The sequence below is a fragment of the Maylandia zebra genome, linkage group LG5 (assembly GCF_041146795.1).
Source record: "Maylandia zebra isolate NMK-2024a linkage group LG5, Mzebra_GT3a, whole genome shotgun sequence".
Taxonomy (NCBI): domain Eukaryota; kingdom Metazoa; phylum Chordata; class Actinopteri; order Cichliformes; family Cichlidae; genus Maylandia; species Maylandia zebra.
Genome location: NC_135171.1, coordinates 26,533,779 through 26,550,253, shown reverse-complemented (window position 1 = coordinate 26,550,253; position 16,475 = coordinate 26,533,779). Strand labels below are relative to the sequence as shown.

The window sequence follows — 16,475 nt, the reverse complement described above, 5'->3', positions numbered from 1 at the left end:
TTCAACTAGGTAGAATATCAAACCAAAGGACAAGAGAAAAACAAAAAAAAACAGCGTTTAAATTAAAAAGCATGCCTTTTTTTATTCTAGAATACATTGAAGTGGTGTTTTTATGATGTTACTGTAGGCACACCTTGCATGCTGCTTTGCTTCAGAGAAGAGACACTGCACAAGGCACTTTAAATCCTGCCTCTCTCTCAGCTTTGAGGCAGCACAAAAGGACATTGTTCCACTGAGGCTAATTACAAATAGAGGCCAATATGAACCACACAACCCCATACAGTGTTGCTTTTAGTACATTCAGAACTTTAAATAGAATCATATATTCATACACACACATCCCATTTCAGTAAAAATCATACTAGCTTGATATTTTTTACAGATCTGCTTCAACTGACTTGCTTAAATGCGCATTTTCTAAAACAACTGGCACATCTTTGAAAGGAGAAAACCTGATCAAGGGAAGGCTGACAGTCAAGATGATCACAGAGCCGAGCTAGGCAGAAAGAGGAAAACCTGCGTGTTCACATCAGCCGTTTCTAAGCATCATACCTGACTGTCTGAAGAACCTCATCATACTGTGAGATCTGTTGAACTGAATAAACCCTCCTAGAAGAAGGTGATGTTACACCAACAAGGGTAACAAGCTACCTGGCAGCATCAACTGTGTAATGCCTGAAGACACAAAAAGGTAGCTTAAAAATAGTTTCTCACTCCTAATTAAAGTACAGCTTTACAAGATGTATAATGCCAATTTCTTTCTTAAAGTTCGGTACCAGAATTGTTGTAGTGCATTGTTGGGATTTGTTTAAGAATATAAAAAAAGGTAAAATGCAAAAAAAAAAAAAGTCACACAAGCAAAACAGTGCAGCACGGTGAAGTGCAGGTGAGGATACGACTGTACATCATTGCAGAGTGATGAGGGTGTGACATGACGGTAACAGGGCAATAACAGCTGGAAAACAACTTGGGTTTTTTCAGCTCCTGCGTGACTTTGAGTGCTGGATGAGCCACTGAAGTGTGATATCTGCAAATAAATGCATAAATAGAAATATGCAGGGTCAGATTTAGTACTGCAACAAAGAAATCAAACGATTGTAAGAAATAATGCCACAACTTACCAATGTTGTCTTTCTCTTTGCAGGAAATAGAGTAACAGCATATCTCCCTGTCCTGTATAGCTGACAGATTCCTAGAAAGGTAAAGAATAGTTATTTATATATAACCAATCCCTACATTTTAAGACAATTTAATTTAAAGTAAAGGTACATAGAGCAGATTTATTCCCCTTTCACCAGTCAGCCATACAAGCCCTGCAATGGCCCTAAAAGAAACCCAGGGGGCGTCCACACCACAGTTTGAAAATGACAGCGTTAAAGTAGTACTAGTAAGAGTCTCAGCACATTTTTGACAACTTGACAGGAGAGGAAACCAGTAAGATTACAGCTGGATATAAATAAAGACAGTTCCCCTTTACCAAGAGATATACATGAGAAAAGCATCCTAACGGTTCTTTAAAAAACAAAACGAGATGAAAAACTGCGAACACGTCTGATATTAAGAACCTACAATGCACTGATGAAAAGTTGAAATGCCTTCAAGATTTTTCCACTTACATTTTCTCAATGAGCTGCTTCTCGTCTAGTGCAGTGGGGAGATCCCTTTTGTTACCCAGTACCAAAACCTAAAAAAGGGCAGGTTAAATTTGAACTCTGAAACTCCAGTGGAGTAATCCAGAGAAGTCACACACAGATCTCTGTTACTGCTTCTGAAATCACACAAATATCTAAATTGGTTTAAGTGGAACACTTACGGGAATTCCTTGCAACTGAGGTTTGTCTAATAAATTATGAAGCTCATTTCTCGATGCCTCCACCTTTTCTCGATCTGCAGCGTCAACCATGTACCTTGACAAGATCAAAATCAAAATTAGTCATCATTTAACAACAATAGTGTTTGTTTTATGAAACAAAAGGTATGAAAGGCAGTCGGGGATACTCACACGATTGCATTAACTCCCCGACAGTAACGCTCCCACATGCTCCTGAACCTCGGCTGCCCTCCTATATCCCAGATCTACAGAATTAAGACCAAACCTTTAGATAACTTTTCCTAAAACCACTCTGGGGATGGGTTTTGTTTTACCAGTTAGATTAAAACTGAACCTTGATCGTGACATTTCCTTTAGTGACCTTCCTCATGTTGAACCCGACTGTAGGAATCATATCTTCACTGAAATGCCCAGACTGAAAGGAAAGACAAGTTTATCATTTATTAAAAGAAAAAAAAAACAGTAATTTCAAATGCACATTTTACAACATCTGCACTATATAACCAAGTATAACAGCGCAACTGGTCACTCACATATATACTGCATGTGTGCTGCACTGATTAACTTCCTTAAAAAAACAGGAGTCATATACATTAAGCTGTGTGCTTATAAGAAATGCATAGCAACATGCTGCATGGAAATACACGCTGCGGATTACAAATTAAGTGGCAGTTCTAAGAAACGTTTATAAGTTTTTACATTTAAACTTCAAGTGACCTTTAACAAGCAATTTATAACTTATGGTAGCTTATGAAAGCGTGACTGACATAACGGCATCCTAAGGTAAAACCACAGCTTTAATGTTTAACGTTTGTTTTTGATTCATTCATGAGGAATAATCCAATCATAAAAGTGTTTTCACTGAGTCTTTATTGCAAAGGAGGAAGGGACTATAAAAAGTAAAACATTCAAAGTTGACTCTAATTTGAGTATCATAAAAGAAAAAAATAAACAGAGTGAATCATGTTATTGAAATGACAATAAAATAAAACGTTTAGGTTTTTTGTGATTGGCCTTTTGTTAATGCTTTGTGTAAACTGCAGTGGAAAGAAAATGTGTTTGTGTATGAAAAATCAGTGGAATTTCCCTTTTAAGTTCACAAGCTGCAGATATCCTTCTCCATGCTTCGTGAACCTGCACTGCCGGGTGCACGAACATTTCACAGCACATGACTCGCCAGAGTCACCTGACAAAGCTAAGTGGAAATGAGTGAACGGTCTTATGACTGAGAAAGGCGGAACCACCCCTGCATAACTACTCATGAACTCTATTGTTAGTGTCTGGTAGGGTATTTTTTTCATTTACTCAGCGTAAAGGAAGGTGAAGAGTACGTTCCAACCCCAAAAACCTTGATATCACCAGATAAGTGTGGGCACCAAAGAAAATTTCTATAGAGATGTCGTCTTCTTCGCAGTAAATGCCTGATAAAAATCTGTTTTTTTCAGCACGCATATAACCTCAGCACAATTCAGTGTTTCTTTTAAGTGTTTCAACTGTGCAAGTCGGAGTCTTTAGAAAGAATTACTTTCACTTTAACCTAATTTAATAAATATATTCTTTAAAATAAATAAATAAATTTTCACAACTTCCAGTAGCCTGAGTGTTTGCGTAACAAAAAGGACCAACACATAAATATACAATGTATAAAACTGAGCTCACATAATAGTAGAATACCAATGTTGAATTAGTGGCCGTAGCAAATAAATGATTGAGAATTTTTTTGAAAGCAGAGGTTATACATCATCAATACACTGACTATCACCTAGTAAAACTGATTAAAAACATAAAAATACACCAGCCAGAAACCAGAATGCCAAGGTTTAGCAGAGGAAGTGCATACTTGTTTTTAACTCTGGCAGCGTAGATAAACATCTCAAGTGCACAAATGTTTTTAAAGAGCTTCCTCTAACATCCCGGCAACATATCTCTTTGAAAATTGATTACTCATCCATACTTTTGATAGCAACTGTTACATAAACACACACAAGATGCACATTAGACAAAAGTACAGAATGAATCCTGACTGATCTGAAGCTATTTCGTTTTAAGACGAAAGGCTGCACCAATCAGACCTTGCCTACACCAGATACATTTAATCTGATTGGTTATCTGACAGCTGATGGAGTAAAAGGCATGCCTGCCATCTGTTGCCACCCTCACTAGGGCCCCATATGTGAAACTAAAACAACCAAAGGTTAGGGGAAAAAAAGAAAGAAACCCATTTTAGCAATAATAAGGCAACCTGGATTGCCCCACCAGTCTTTGAGAAATAACTGCAAAGTTACATGAGAAACCAACACCCCTACCAAGAAGCTACAATCTGCTGTTGTGTTTTTGTGTCTTTTTTACATAAGTGCAAAAATGTCTTCTCCTTTTGTTTACGTGTACTTGACTTAAGTGCAGTGTTAATCTAGTCCCTTTTTTAGATGTGTCATGGAAATCTGACACTGCTTTATAATCTCACATTTAAGCATTAATGCTACAGAAACTGAGAAGCTGACTTTTATAAATACAAGAAAATAAATATAAAAAATAAAGAAGATAACCCACCCAGACTCTGTTAGTTGTCCTCATGATTTTGGAAACCAGTCGTGCCAAAAAGTGATTTGTGTGTTTATGTTTTTATGTGCAACATATTTGCTTATATTGGTAAAAAGGTTGGAGTCGGGATCATTTTCAAAGGGGTTATTTATTTAAAAGGAAGAAGAAGAAGAAGAAGAAGAAGAAGAAGAAGAAGAAGAAGAAGAAGAAGAAGAAGAAATTACCTGTAGAATATGTTATGTTATAGATGAAATAAATATATGAAATAAAAAAGTTATTGTGGTACATTTTTCACTGCCCAATTCATTTACATTAGTTTAAACACTCGCAATTATTTTTTGGCAGATGATCTCCTTTGACAGGACACCTGTATAACACTGGTACAGGGGACCTGTACTACAATGACACATAAGTGATCGTTCCAGTTTGGCTGCACCGCTGTCAACAGTTACTGTCAGCGTGTTATTACGTTAACTTCCTGGTAACTAAAGCACTCCAGACAGCTTTTAACTCCTTCGTGTAAAACTATGTCAAATACTGCTTTTGAGCTTTGGAGTTTAGACCATAACACTGCATCCTAGTAGCCGGTAAGTTGCAAAACTAAACAGCTAAATATAAAACAGCAACTCCTCTTGACTGCGGTGTGTGTTATGGATGCTGGCTCCACCAACAGAGCAAAGCACACCCCAGAGAACCGGACAGTGTTTAGCCCACTTCTAGCTTAGTAACCTCTATGCAATTATGCGAGTTAAGGCTGTTAGCCGTATCCTAGCAAGGCGGCTAGTAGCAGCTGGAGACTTACAGCGATCACGTTTACAAATGTTGTTTTCCCCGAGTACTGCAGGCCGACCAGCGTCAACTCCATCTCCTCCTTCCAAAACAGAGACTTGATCCAGTCCAAAAGCCGGTTTATTAGTGCAAGCATCTTGAGGTCGGTGGTCAGCGCTCCCCTGATGGTGGTACCTGTTTCGTCTCCCTCCCTGTCAGATGTGCCGTTTTTCCAGTGGGGAAGCGAAGAGGGACAAAAGCAGCTGTCATATGACCGATCAGCCAAAACGTGCTCATCAGCGCCTCCGCAGGGACGCAGAAGAAGTGCACCCTTTGTGTAACGCCCACTGTTTGCGTTCTTTTTGTCAATAAGAACTTTTTATGAACAAAAAAACAACAGTCACACGTTTATTATAGCATATCCCGGCCTGCACGTCACAGCAACACTACAACAACCACTGCCACTGAAGGTGAAACATTGAATAATGTCACATATATATATATATATATATATATATATATATATATATATATATATATATATATATATATATATATATATATATATATATATATATATATATATATATATATATATATACATACAATATGAAAATGAAGAACTATGATAACATATATTAAATAAATTATCTTAAAAACTAGAAACACAATTCACAACTCTAGTATTGCAGCATGATAACAGAAAAAATATATAAAAAATAATTAATATTTATAAAACAGTCATTATGCAGTTACAAAAGAAATATATATTCATAAAAGAAACAAACATGTGCTGTTGCAATTAATAGATATCCAGTTGGAGCTTGACTGTTAAAGACAGCTTTTGACAAACTTTAACAATGTTTTAAAAAGCAGTTCTTGTAACGACAAAATGTGTGCAGATTTTTCATTAATCATATAATAGATCAACAAAGGAAAAATGACTAAAACCATTTAATTTATTCTGATTACAATTTATCTGTTTTGCTATACTACAGAAACAAAATAAACCAACCAGATTTGTTTTCGTTTGTAGAATTTCTTTAACTCTACCTACCTAAAACATTCCCAACAGTGTGTTTATTTACAGTATAATAAGCATAAAAAACTTGGGGGCAGAAGGGCACAAACTGCAAGGCCCACCTCAGGGACGAACACATGTGTTACAGACCAAACTGTAATACCCCTGAATATTCAGCAAGAAATCATCTATTTCAAGTATAGACTTGAGATAAACTCATTACCACATCAAAGTGAGGTTTTAAATATGAATCCATACATATGTGTTTCTGCTTAAGTCATGCTAAAGATCAAAAGGAATCATCAAGTCTGTTCTACAAATGTTTTTCACTTTCCCTTCTAGATCCTGTGCACTGACGTCAAGCAAGATAATTTTTAGCATACTGGCTGTAATTGCACAGAGTTATAATATCATCTTAAAATAATGCTTTCTAGATCACAAATGTCACTGTCCTTGGATCCATCCTGGACAAACTGAAGCCCGCTCTCTTCCTTTGGTAGGTGAAAGTCACTGATGTTAGTAGGAACAGCCAGCATGGGTTTGTGGTCTAAAGCAGGGAGAGAATTATTACCATCAATGATTTAGTTGAAATATGACATTATTTCCTCGCTGCACACCTACGCATTCGATAATAAACATCACACATTTCATTGCTGCCACCCCCATTTTCCACTTCACTTCCACTTCATTTTTCATTTTCCAAGTCACAGGAGTTTTCTGATTTGATCACCAAAATGCAAAATTTTAGGCGAACAAAGGCAGATTTATTGTAAACATTTCACTCCTGTGAAATAGAAACATCAGAGAGGAGTCGATCCAAAGGAGAAGGTGTTGCTGCACGTAAAAACAATTGTTCATTAGTGACTTTCCATGTAACTAAAGTATAATACACTGAGCTCCATCCATTGCCTTACAGATGTTCTATAGTGCAATTTGTTTTAAACAAATAAGTGGCATAACCTTAATCACTTTTCATAGTGAGAAATGGGAGCAAGATAAGCAGACTTTGACGTTTTTGACAGAAGGACATCATGGCTAGAGTTTGACTATCCATCAGCTTTGTAACTGTATTAAAGGTTTTATCACAATATGCTCAACTTTTTTTCAAAAAAGTTATGTGACTTTTAAGACTAACCTTTAATTATTATTAACTTAATGAGAGGTTTGGTTATTTTAATATTCCCAAACCAGACTTAAAACATGTCCAGCTTAATTTAGGGTTTTTTTGCCCTGTAGTGGACACCATGCACACAAGGGTTTGAATGTCTTTAATGTAAGACACAACTCATCTATCCATCCATCCATCCATCCATCCATCCATCCATCCATCCATCCATCCATCCATCCATCCATTTTTCCTCTTGCTTATCCAAGAAGTGGGCACAGCTAACAGATATATTTATAAAAACTTCCCACTTTATAAACTACATTAATGCAACTGTTAATTTGTGCTACAGAATTTTTGTATTTATGTGTTTGACTAAATCTGCCTTAGAGGATTTCTAAAAAGAAGAAGAAGAAAAGGAGTGTCACATGTGCACAATTTAACTGAGTACATCCTGATTCTGCTCTTATAGGCTATCAGATTATATTCCAATGTAAATCAATATTTTTTCAGTAAACTGGCATATATATAGTACAGTGATGATCATAATATCACTATAGCATGATGTTCACTACAGTTGCATTTTCACTCCTGTCAAAGATGTTGTGAACTTGTGAGAAGTGTCCCTCTGGACAGACTTTGCAGGCAAATATTATAGTGTCCAGTAATTGACTACTATAGTAGTTGTAGTGCATTAAAGTTCTATAGCCAACTGCCACCGTGGGAATTTAGATGAGTCCTTTTATCTGATGATCTGCATTTGAATCTTTTTTTTCTACTGTTGATACGTCACAAAAATATATGAAAATAATTCTGGGAAGTTCCCCTTATGATGGTATTTTTTAAAAAGAGCAGTAGCAGTGATATTTAGGTTGAGTCACATCAATTTCTTCTGTTAATGAATACTTATTTTGATTGTTTAAATGCCACATGTGGTTTTCGGAAGGAAATCTGCCCATGCCAGTGATTCCACTTTGACATACTGATATGATTTTCCATGAACTTACTTGCTGTGTGAATCCTTAGGTACTTTATACATGTGTAGGACATGAACAGAAAGAGGCTGAGAGACAGCAAAATGACACTAATGCCAAGGATCACATGAATGAAGTCTCCACCGTCTTTGGGCCCTGGTGAAAAGTCAAATCATAGTTAAGTTTCTTGATTGCAGCATATTGTCACTATGTTCTGTTGTCGTGTATCACAAGTGTTACATGCTGAGCAATCAACAAATTACAGCCTGTGTCAATAAAATGTGTGAATATGTGTACATACCGGGTATGTCACAAATTGAGTCGTGTGTCCTGTTCCCTGGAAACCTTTCAGGAAACCCCAGCACGCTGCACCTGTTTAGCACAAAGCTTTTACATCACTGGCATGTTCACAACTTCTTTTACTTATCACTGCGGCAGAAGCTGTTTAAATCGATCTTACTGTGTCAGTGGTTTGCAGTCATTCGTTTGCACATCGAAATATTGTTTTTCGCCACATATGGCTTCACACTGATACGAATATTCTATCACCCTTGCATTCGAGGAGACGACTGGAACAAAAGAAAGAAATACTATTTCAGTAAACATGAAAGATACTTTGGGGGGGACATTTGTGGTTATAGGGTGACAGATTTTGTCAGCTTTGGAGATCCTGTGATTTATTGTCAGTTTCCGCCGTGAGGTCAGTCATGAGTCTAGTGATGAGGTTTTATGAGTATATATCTGATGACATATAGTAAGGACTGCAGCTTAAGACAAAAGGGAACTGAGCATTCACTCTTTGCTAAACACTCTTGACATTATGAACAGCTCCTCCTTCACCTGATCAGTAGGCTCAGGTTGAACAGCAGATGTGGAATAAAATTACAAATTAAAAAAAATTCTTTCACATGGATCTTTTTTAATCATGTAATAATAAACATGTCTTGACTTTTAAGGGATTAGTCTAAATATCCACAATTACACAGATGCAATAGTCAAACCAGTGTTTGTGGCAGGATATATATTTTACTCGTAGCTGTAAAAACTCAAAATGTCCATTCTTACCTGTCCTTTTTGGTTTCTCTCCTGTGACGCATTTGTCTTTCACACAAGTCGAACAGATGCTGTTGGAGCACAGGAAACCAGCGGCACAACTACAGGTTGCATTTGTGGTTGATGTACATTTCACAGCATAATCTGTAGACAGACAAGAATTGAAACCACTGAATTCAACACAATATTGCATCTTTTGCTAGTTCTGGTAAATGCCTTCTCAGCTTCTCTCAACTTACGCTGACATGTCTGACATTTTTCACATCTGTCAAAGAGGTTGGGAAGTTGTGAGAAATGTCCGTCTGGACAGGCTTTGCAGGCAGTTTGTTGTCTGTCAGAGCAAAACTCTTCTACATAAGTGCCTTTAAAACCAGGAAAAAGTTAAAATCAGCGACTTTCAGTATTTTTCAGTATTCTTGAACGAAAAAGTTCAGCTTAAACACATAATCTGATCATTACATCAAACAGATCACTACTGTAATAATTAGATCAAACTAATCAAAACATTAGATTGAAAGACACTCATCTGATTTTTAAAAAAGTTTGTTTTTTTTTACCTGGGGGACACTTGTTACAACACCGTCCACTCATCTGAGTCTGTTGATCACCGCAGCTTTTAACGCATCCTATAGTCCAAAAGGCCACAAATAATGCTATAAGTGCCATGGAGAGGTTCAAGTGAATCATTGTGTCCAGTGCTCTGTGTGCGCTTACAGGTTTTTATATCGGTGGCTGACGTCAGCATGACAGAGAGTGTGACTGTGTAGTCAGGAAGTGAAAGACCACTAGTAAATATAGATCACTTCACGAACACGCTAAACTGAAAAGAAATTTGCTTAGTTCAACTTTTTTTTAACTGCTGTAAATTTACCAGATTACTTGCTATTTTATTTTATTTTATTGTACAATTGAACTGGATAAAGCTGTACTTCTAAGCTTATCTACAGTGAAGCTGTTGGATTTATCCAAAGCAGACAACATTTAATGCTTGTTGTCACCTCTAATATAAATCTTTCATCTAAGAGACTTTCCTTTAAAAGCATGTGTTGGAGGAGCTTGTTTTCGAACACATGCAAGAACGTCTCAAACACTCCTGAAATAATGTCACACTCTCACAAATGACAGGTGACAAATTTCATGTGACAGCCTCTTTGTGTTTATGACAGCTTCTTTCCTAGATTCCACTCCTCTGTGGTGCTCACTATGGCTGTACAATAGGTATACCTGTGTATTAGGTATACCTGTTAAATAGCTTGATGATGCAAATATCTAATCAGCCAATTAAACGGCAGCAACTCAATTTTGATACATAGACATGGTCAAGAAAACCTGGTGAAGTTCAAATCAAGCACCAGAATGTGTGAGAAAGGTCATTTAACTGACTTTGAACCTGAAATAGTTTTCGGAGCCTGACGGGTTGATCTTGGTATTTCAGAAACTTCTGATCTGCTGGGATTTTCCACACAACCATTTATAGGGTTGACAAATTTACAACCAAATTAAGAGCAACTCTGAAAGAACAACACATCCATTTTTGGACTATAGCAGCTGAAGATTACACCAGATGCTACTCTTCTCAGTTAAGAACAGAGGCTACAGTTCACAGGGGTTCACAAAAAGAAGATTGGAAAATCGTTACCTGGTCTGATGAGGCTTGATTCCTTCTGTATTGTTCAGATGGTACGGTCAGAATTCGGTGTAAACAACGTGAAAGGAATTATTCTGTCTTGTATCTACAGGTCAAGCTGGTGGTTATGCGATGTGCGGGGATTATGTTCTTGGCACACTTTGAGCCAAATACCAACTGAGCATAGTTTAAATGCCACAGCCATAGTGTTGCCGTAGTGTTGCTGCCTTTATAACCAGAGTGTACCCATCTTCTGCTGGCTGCATCCTACGGGATGATTTGCCATGTCACAAAGCTCAGCTCATCTTAATCTAGTTTCTTGAGCATGACAATGAGTTTATTGTATCTTTGGTATATGATGGAGCAAAATTCATATTATGGATGTTCAGCTGACAAATAACCTGCAGGAGGTTTTCCACAGTCCTTCACTGTGGGGCCAGGCAACATGTGCACGGCAACTTAAACATATGGAGGAACAATATGTTTAGCAATGAGTCCAGATTTTGTCTATGGAAACTGGCTTGTACGATTAATGTGTAGAGAAGATGCAAAGAACACTATGCTGATTGTGCACATATAAAGTTTCCCTTTAGGTTTTTTATTTATTTTTTTTTTGGGGGGGGGATCACACTGATGTTGTAGAAAAGATGATGATGATGTAGAAATCTTTACAAAAAATAATAACTCACGAAAACTATATACTTGGCTTTATAGGTATAAAGTACAGAGCTTTGTTGCTTTCCTTTGTGCTTTCTCTCCAAAGGTGTTCATTAATTTTGCTTATTTATTATTAGTTTTTATATATAGTTTTTTTTTCCCTATAGTATTTATCTAATGGTAATACATTTTACTGGATAAGATGTATGGGTCTTTAGTTCTATGCAAAGCCATACAATGGTATGGCTTGTAGACTAGAAGCCTATGAAGGTCTGCCACTTAACATCAGAGGCTGAAACCTCAGATTGCTGTCTGTGGGTATATATTTTCACGGACCGGCCTTTAAGGTGTCGCGGATAAATACAACAAAATAAAACTAGTACTGGTACCGAAAAAAAGAAGATTTATTCACAACACACGTGAAAAGACCCAGGAAAACCGAGTTAACGATAAAAACGATAACAAAATAACGCTGAAAACTGATAACGACCCTGAAAACCATACATTTCACACCTGAGCCTCAACTCTCACTGCCCGGTACCAAACGACTCACGGACCAGTACCGGTCCGAGGCCCGGGGGTTGGGGACCGCTGACTTAAGTGATCTGCACTTCATATCTTCCACTTTAACCCAGCTTTAACTGGTCATTCCAGCACAATGGTTATTGAATTTAACGATTTAAACTTCAAATATACATTACCTGTCAACATTTTTAGAATGCCCCAATGTTTCCAGTTTTGGTTCAGGGTGCCTCTCACTCTGTACAAGTCACCAACCCAGTATCCAGCAAAACAGCCACAGGCCATCACACTTCCTCGTCCATCTTTGACAGTTGATGCTACACACTGTGCAACCATCCTTTCACCTACTTGACGGCATACAAAGATCCTGCTTGATGAACTGAAGATTTCAAATTTTGATTCATCAGTCCATGATACCTTCTTCCCATCTTCAGCAGTCCAATGGTGGCGTTTCATGGCCCAGTCAAGCCTCTTTTTGTCTTATTCTGACGCTTTCTTGTTGCAACTCATCCTGTCAAACCTGCAGCTCGAAGTCTTCACAGTTGAAACTGAGACTTGCTTACTACAACCAGTTTTGGTCAAGTTACTTGAAAATAGTTATTAGAAACTACTTACTGATTACTTCTCCAAAAAAGTAATCCCGTTACTTTACTGATCACTTATTTTCAAAAGTATTTAGTTACTTTCTTACTTAATTACTTTTTAAAAGTATATGCAACATTCTCTGACTGGAAAAATTTTGTTTAACATTTAAACCTATTTTCTACCAAGTCCTGTTGTTCTTAAATCTTTTTTCACCTGTCTAGCAGGAGTGGGACGGGTGGAGGTTTGCCCTGTGCCACAGTGGTAATGTCAGTGGGGGATACAGGGGTTTCTCTGTGAATTTCACATTCCCATGCCAGCGTGATAGGTACTGTCTCAGATTTGAAGTTTTCAAAGTAGAAAAAAGTTTGTTCCCACGCTGAGTCTACAGTAGACGCTAATGTTTTTGTCGCCTTTTACAGAATCAAACACAAAGTAATGTCAGTACTTCCAAGCTTTAAACGCCGCATGGTCGTACTCTCTCCAACACTCCATATTATAGTTGCTCTACATACGTCTGGTGCTACCACGGACGTCGCACGCTCATGCATCATTGTCATGAGACGCTCTCACAAACAAAATCACAGTTTAGTAACGCAGTCATGCAGTGTGCTTACAGGAAAGTAACAGTAATCGAATTACTTTTTTGCAATAGTAATCCCTTACTTTACTCGTTACTTGGAAAAAGTAATCGGATTGCAGTAACACATACACATCTCTGACTGCGACCAATATTAATCCGTGCTTGAGGCTGTTATCGTATGAGCTGCCTATCAGTAACTCTCAGAAGCTTGTTCTCTGATTCAGTTGTGGTTTGGGGTCTGCTAGACCTCTTCCTGTCAGAGTTTGGCCCAATTTCTGAGTGCCTTTTTTTAGTAAAGGAAACAGTACTCACTGACGCTTAAAGTGTCATGACGGTCTGTCTCTCTTCTATTGTTAATTGCCTTTTTCTCGCCATTTTTGTAACAACACACTACTTTCTGCAGTACAATACTGTTCTGCTGATGCTCATGAGGGTATGGTACCACATTGTGTTCCAACACTGCTATCATGCATTTGGAACACCTGTAGGAATTAGTAGCACCAGCTTTCAAGGCTTGATCAACCTCCATTGCTGCAGAACAGCAGTTAACCCATTTTGTGTTCCCTGAAAACACAAAAAGGCCTTTTTGTATAATTCTGAAATGCACATTGTTTTTCAGTTTTGGGTAACCTTACTCTTTTTTCTTATCTCTGCCAGTTCATCACTTACCTTTTTTTTTATCATTTCAAGCTAATCATTGGACTTGAATCACTTGAATTGCATTAAATAACTGGAAAAATTGGGGTGTTCTAAAAGATTTGACCGGTAGTGTATGTTATTCAAAACTCTTTTGTTGTCCAAGCACCTACTTGTCTGTCTTCTATGAGTCACTCAGCCTCTTTTCTCTGTTTTTTTTTTTTTATTTGCTGTCACTCCCCCTCTTTCAGGCTGTCTGTCATTCAAGGTCATCTGTAAAGGTCTTATGCAAATTCTACAACCATCTGCTCACTCATCTTCACCTGTATTTATATGCCTGGTGCTGTAGTCACTATTTTCTCCCTTTTTCTCAGATTCTGCCCTGTAATATTGCTTCTCACTGGAGTCTAACTATCAAAATATGTAAATTTTACATTTTCTTACATGAACTTTGCACTCTCTGCTTTGTAAGTAATGTGTATCTGTTTGCATTTTTATTTCTGCATTTTTGTTCACTTATACTTACTTTTGAAAAAGATCACACATTACATATAATTGTTGGAGCAGATGAAAAATGTATATACAGTGCTCCCTCGCTATAATGCGGTTCACCTTTCGCAGCCTTGCTGTTTAATGGATTTTTAAACAGCAGATTTTTAATGCAATTTTGCACGCTTTTTTTTTTTACAGTGCATTGTGTTCTGTGTCCTGATTGGCTGTAGACCATTTTCAATCAGTATCCTCTGTGCCACGTCTCCTGTACAGTACAGAATGCGTTCAGCTTGTCAAATTTACATAAATCGTCGATCGCTAGCAGTGTGACTCTGATGTGCTGTACTATATGTTTCTAAGTTTTCTCCACAACAAACACAATGTCGATGAAACATTTTGCACCGTCAAAGGCACCTGCGGTAGCACCCAAAAGGCAGAGGAAGATGCTAACCATCGCACAGAAAGTTGGACTTCTGGACATGCCAAAAGAAGGTAGAAGTTACTGTATTTTACAGATTATAAGGCGCATTAAGCGAAACAAAACAGTCAGATAAGTCAAACTTTACTCAACTCATTCTTCTTGCTTCCTCCACTTCTGTACCATTGATTCATTAATGTAGAATTATCTCGCAGCTGCTCTATTCCCATGTTTTGGACCTGAAAACAAGGTTTGATCTTTGGTTTCATTCTATAATACTGGACTGATTTTTCTACAAAGGTTTGAACTTTGAGAGTGTTTAAACAATAGAGAAAAGTGTGAAAATGTTCATGCCTGTCTGAGAAAAGTGTATAAGGTGTGTAGTGAGGGGTTAAACAGCCTTAAAACATCTATAATAATTGTAAAAAAAAAATAAAGCTGGCTACTTTGCGGATTTTACCTATCGCGAGTTATTTTTAGAACGTAACTCCCGTGATAAACGAGGGACCGCTGTAATGATATGGAAATTTTGGCGGGAAAAAACTATTTTTTACTTTTCTGATCCTCTAGAATTGTTCAACATGTTCTTACAAGTGTACTAACTTAAATTGTATATATAATACAAAGCAACTAACAGAAGCAATAACAATATTTTATAGTTTTGTGCCTGGAAATCCCACAGCCCACAATGAGTGAGTATGATAATCCCTGCTGAAACCCAAAGGTGACCTCAGTGAACTCAAAAAAGTAAGGGATGACTAAAGATGTACATGGTATGTACAGAAAAACAAGCGTGTGATTTTTTGCAGGGTTATTTTTGTAGCCTACATGTATATGTTGCAGGAGCACACAGTGCAAATGGATGATGATGTGAAGATTTTACTGTCGTTCTGTGACCTTTTAGTGACAGTACCTTAGGTTGCTTTTGTTGACGGGGAGTTTCCTGGCAAATCAAGAAGGTGCTTAAATTTTGTTAAATGAGCCACTTCATTTATTGTAATTAATAAGCCAAAGCGCCATACATGTGGCTTTCTCTAATCGGAGGATTTTTTTCCCCTTTGTTTAACATTAGGCATCATGCTGCTGCAGTAGTTACTGTGGTTTAGAAAAAGCACCTGAATGGGTTTTCTCCTGACACTCTAGCTTCCCCACCCCAGTCCAGAGACGTGGCTGTCTCTCTCAGCTGGCCTTGTAAACACGCTGACTATCAATTTAATACTTTTTTCCTGACTAAAGTTTTGACGGACCATATTTGCAGAAGCTATGGGAGTACATCAGAAATGATCAAATTTAGTCATAAGAAGTAATTAATTAACCCTCTGATGCATATTGGTCACTGGAGTGGACAAGTCTATAACTTTATAAAATAAAAAACATATTTTTGGAAAAAAAGAGTTGAACATTTTTTTTCATGTCCTTAGAAAAATAAAAGCACTTAAGAAAAAAAATCTTGAGAAGGCTTTCATAATTCATGCATCAGAGGGTTAATATCTGACACCCCTGTGCAAAACTGCCACCTACTTAAACCACATGACGTGTGCCCTCCTATCATAAAAAAAAGAAACTACAGACATTTACTTCCGTCATTGACAGACAGACCAAACCACATGGTTCAATGTACGAAACCTTCAGGATGTGACGTTAGCATATGCGTGCTCACTACGC

The 16,475-nt window shown here is 37.5% G+C and overlaps 2 protein-coding genes across 2 annotated transcripts; both read right to left on the bottom strand.

The window, feature by feature from the left end:
- Window positions 1–56: 56 nt before the first annotated feature.
- arl8ba (ADP-ribosylation factor-like 8Ba) lies at window positions 57–5,436 on the bottom strand. Its single transcript, XM_004548693.6, has 7 exons — window positions 5,175–5,436; window positions 2,166–2,246; window positions 2,003–2,076; window positions 1,814–1,907; window positions 1,617–1,684; window positions 1,122–1,192; window positions 57–1,027 (listed from the first exon to the last, which is right to left on the bottom strand). Exons 1-7 carry the CDS (start codon window positions 5,295–5,297, stop codon window positions 978–980), a joined length of 561 nt encoding a protein of 186 aa, XP_004548750.1. The 5' UTR covers window positions 5,298–5,436; the 3' UTR covers window positions 57–977.
- A 404-nt stretch (window positions 5,437–5,840) lies between these two features.
- Window positions 5,841–10,058, bottom strand: tnfrsf18 (tumor necrosis factor receptor superfamily, member 18). The gene is made up of 7 exons (XM_004548692.3): window positions 9,851–10,058; window positions 9,533–9,655; window positions 9,306–9,437; window positions 8,701–8,809; window positions 8,542–8,612; window positions 8,274–8,396; window positions 5,841–6,708 (listed from the first exon to the last, which is right to left on the bottom strand). The coding sequence occupies exons 1-7, from the start codon at window positions 9,978–9,980 to the stop codon at window positions 6,572–6,574; spliced, it is 825 nt and encodes a 274-aa protein (XP_004548749.2). The 5' UTR covers window positions 9,981–10,058; the 3' UTR covers window positions 5,841–6,571.
- Between the last annotated feature and the right edge of the window lie 6,417 nt (window positions 10,059–16,475).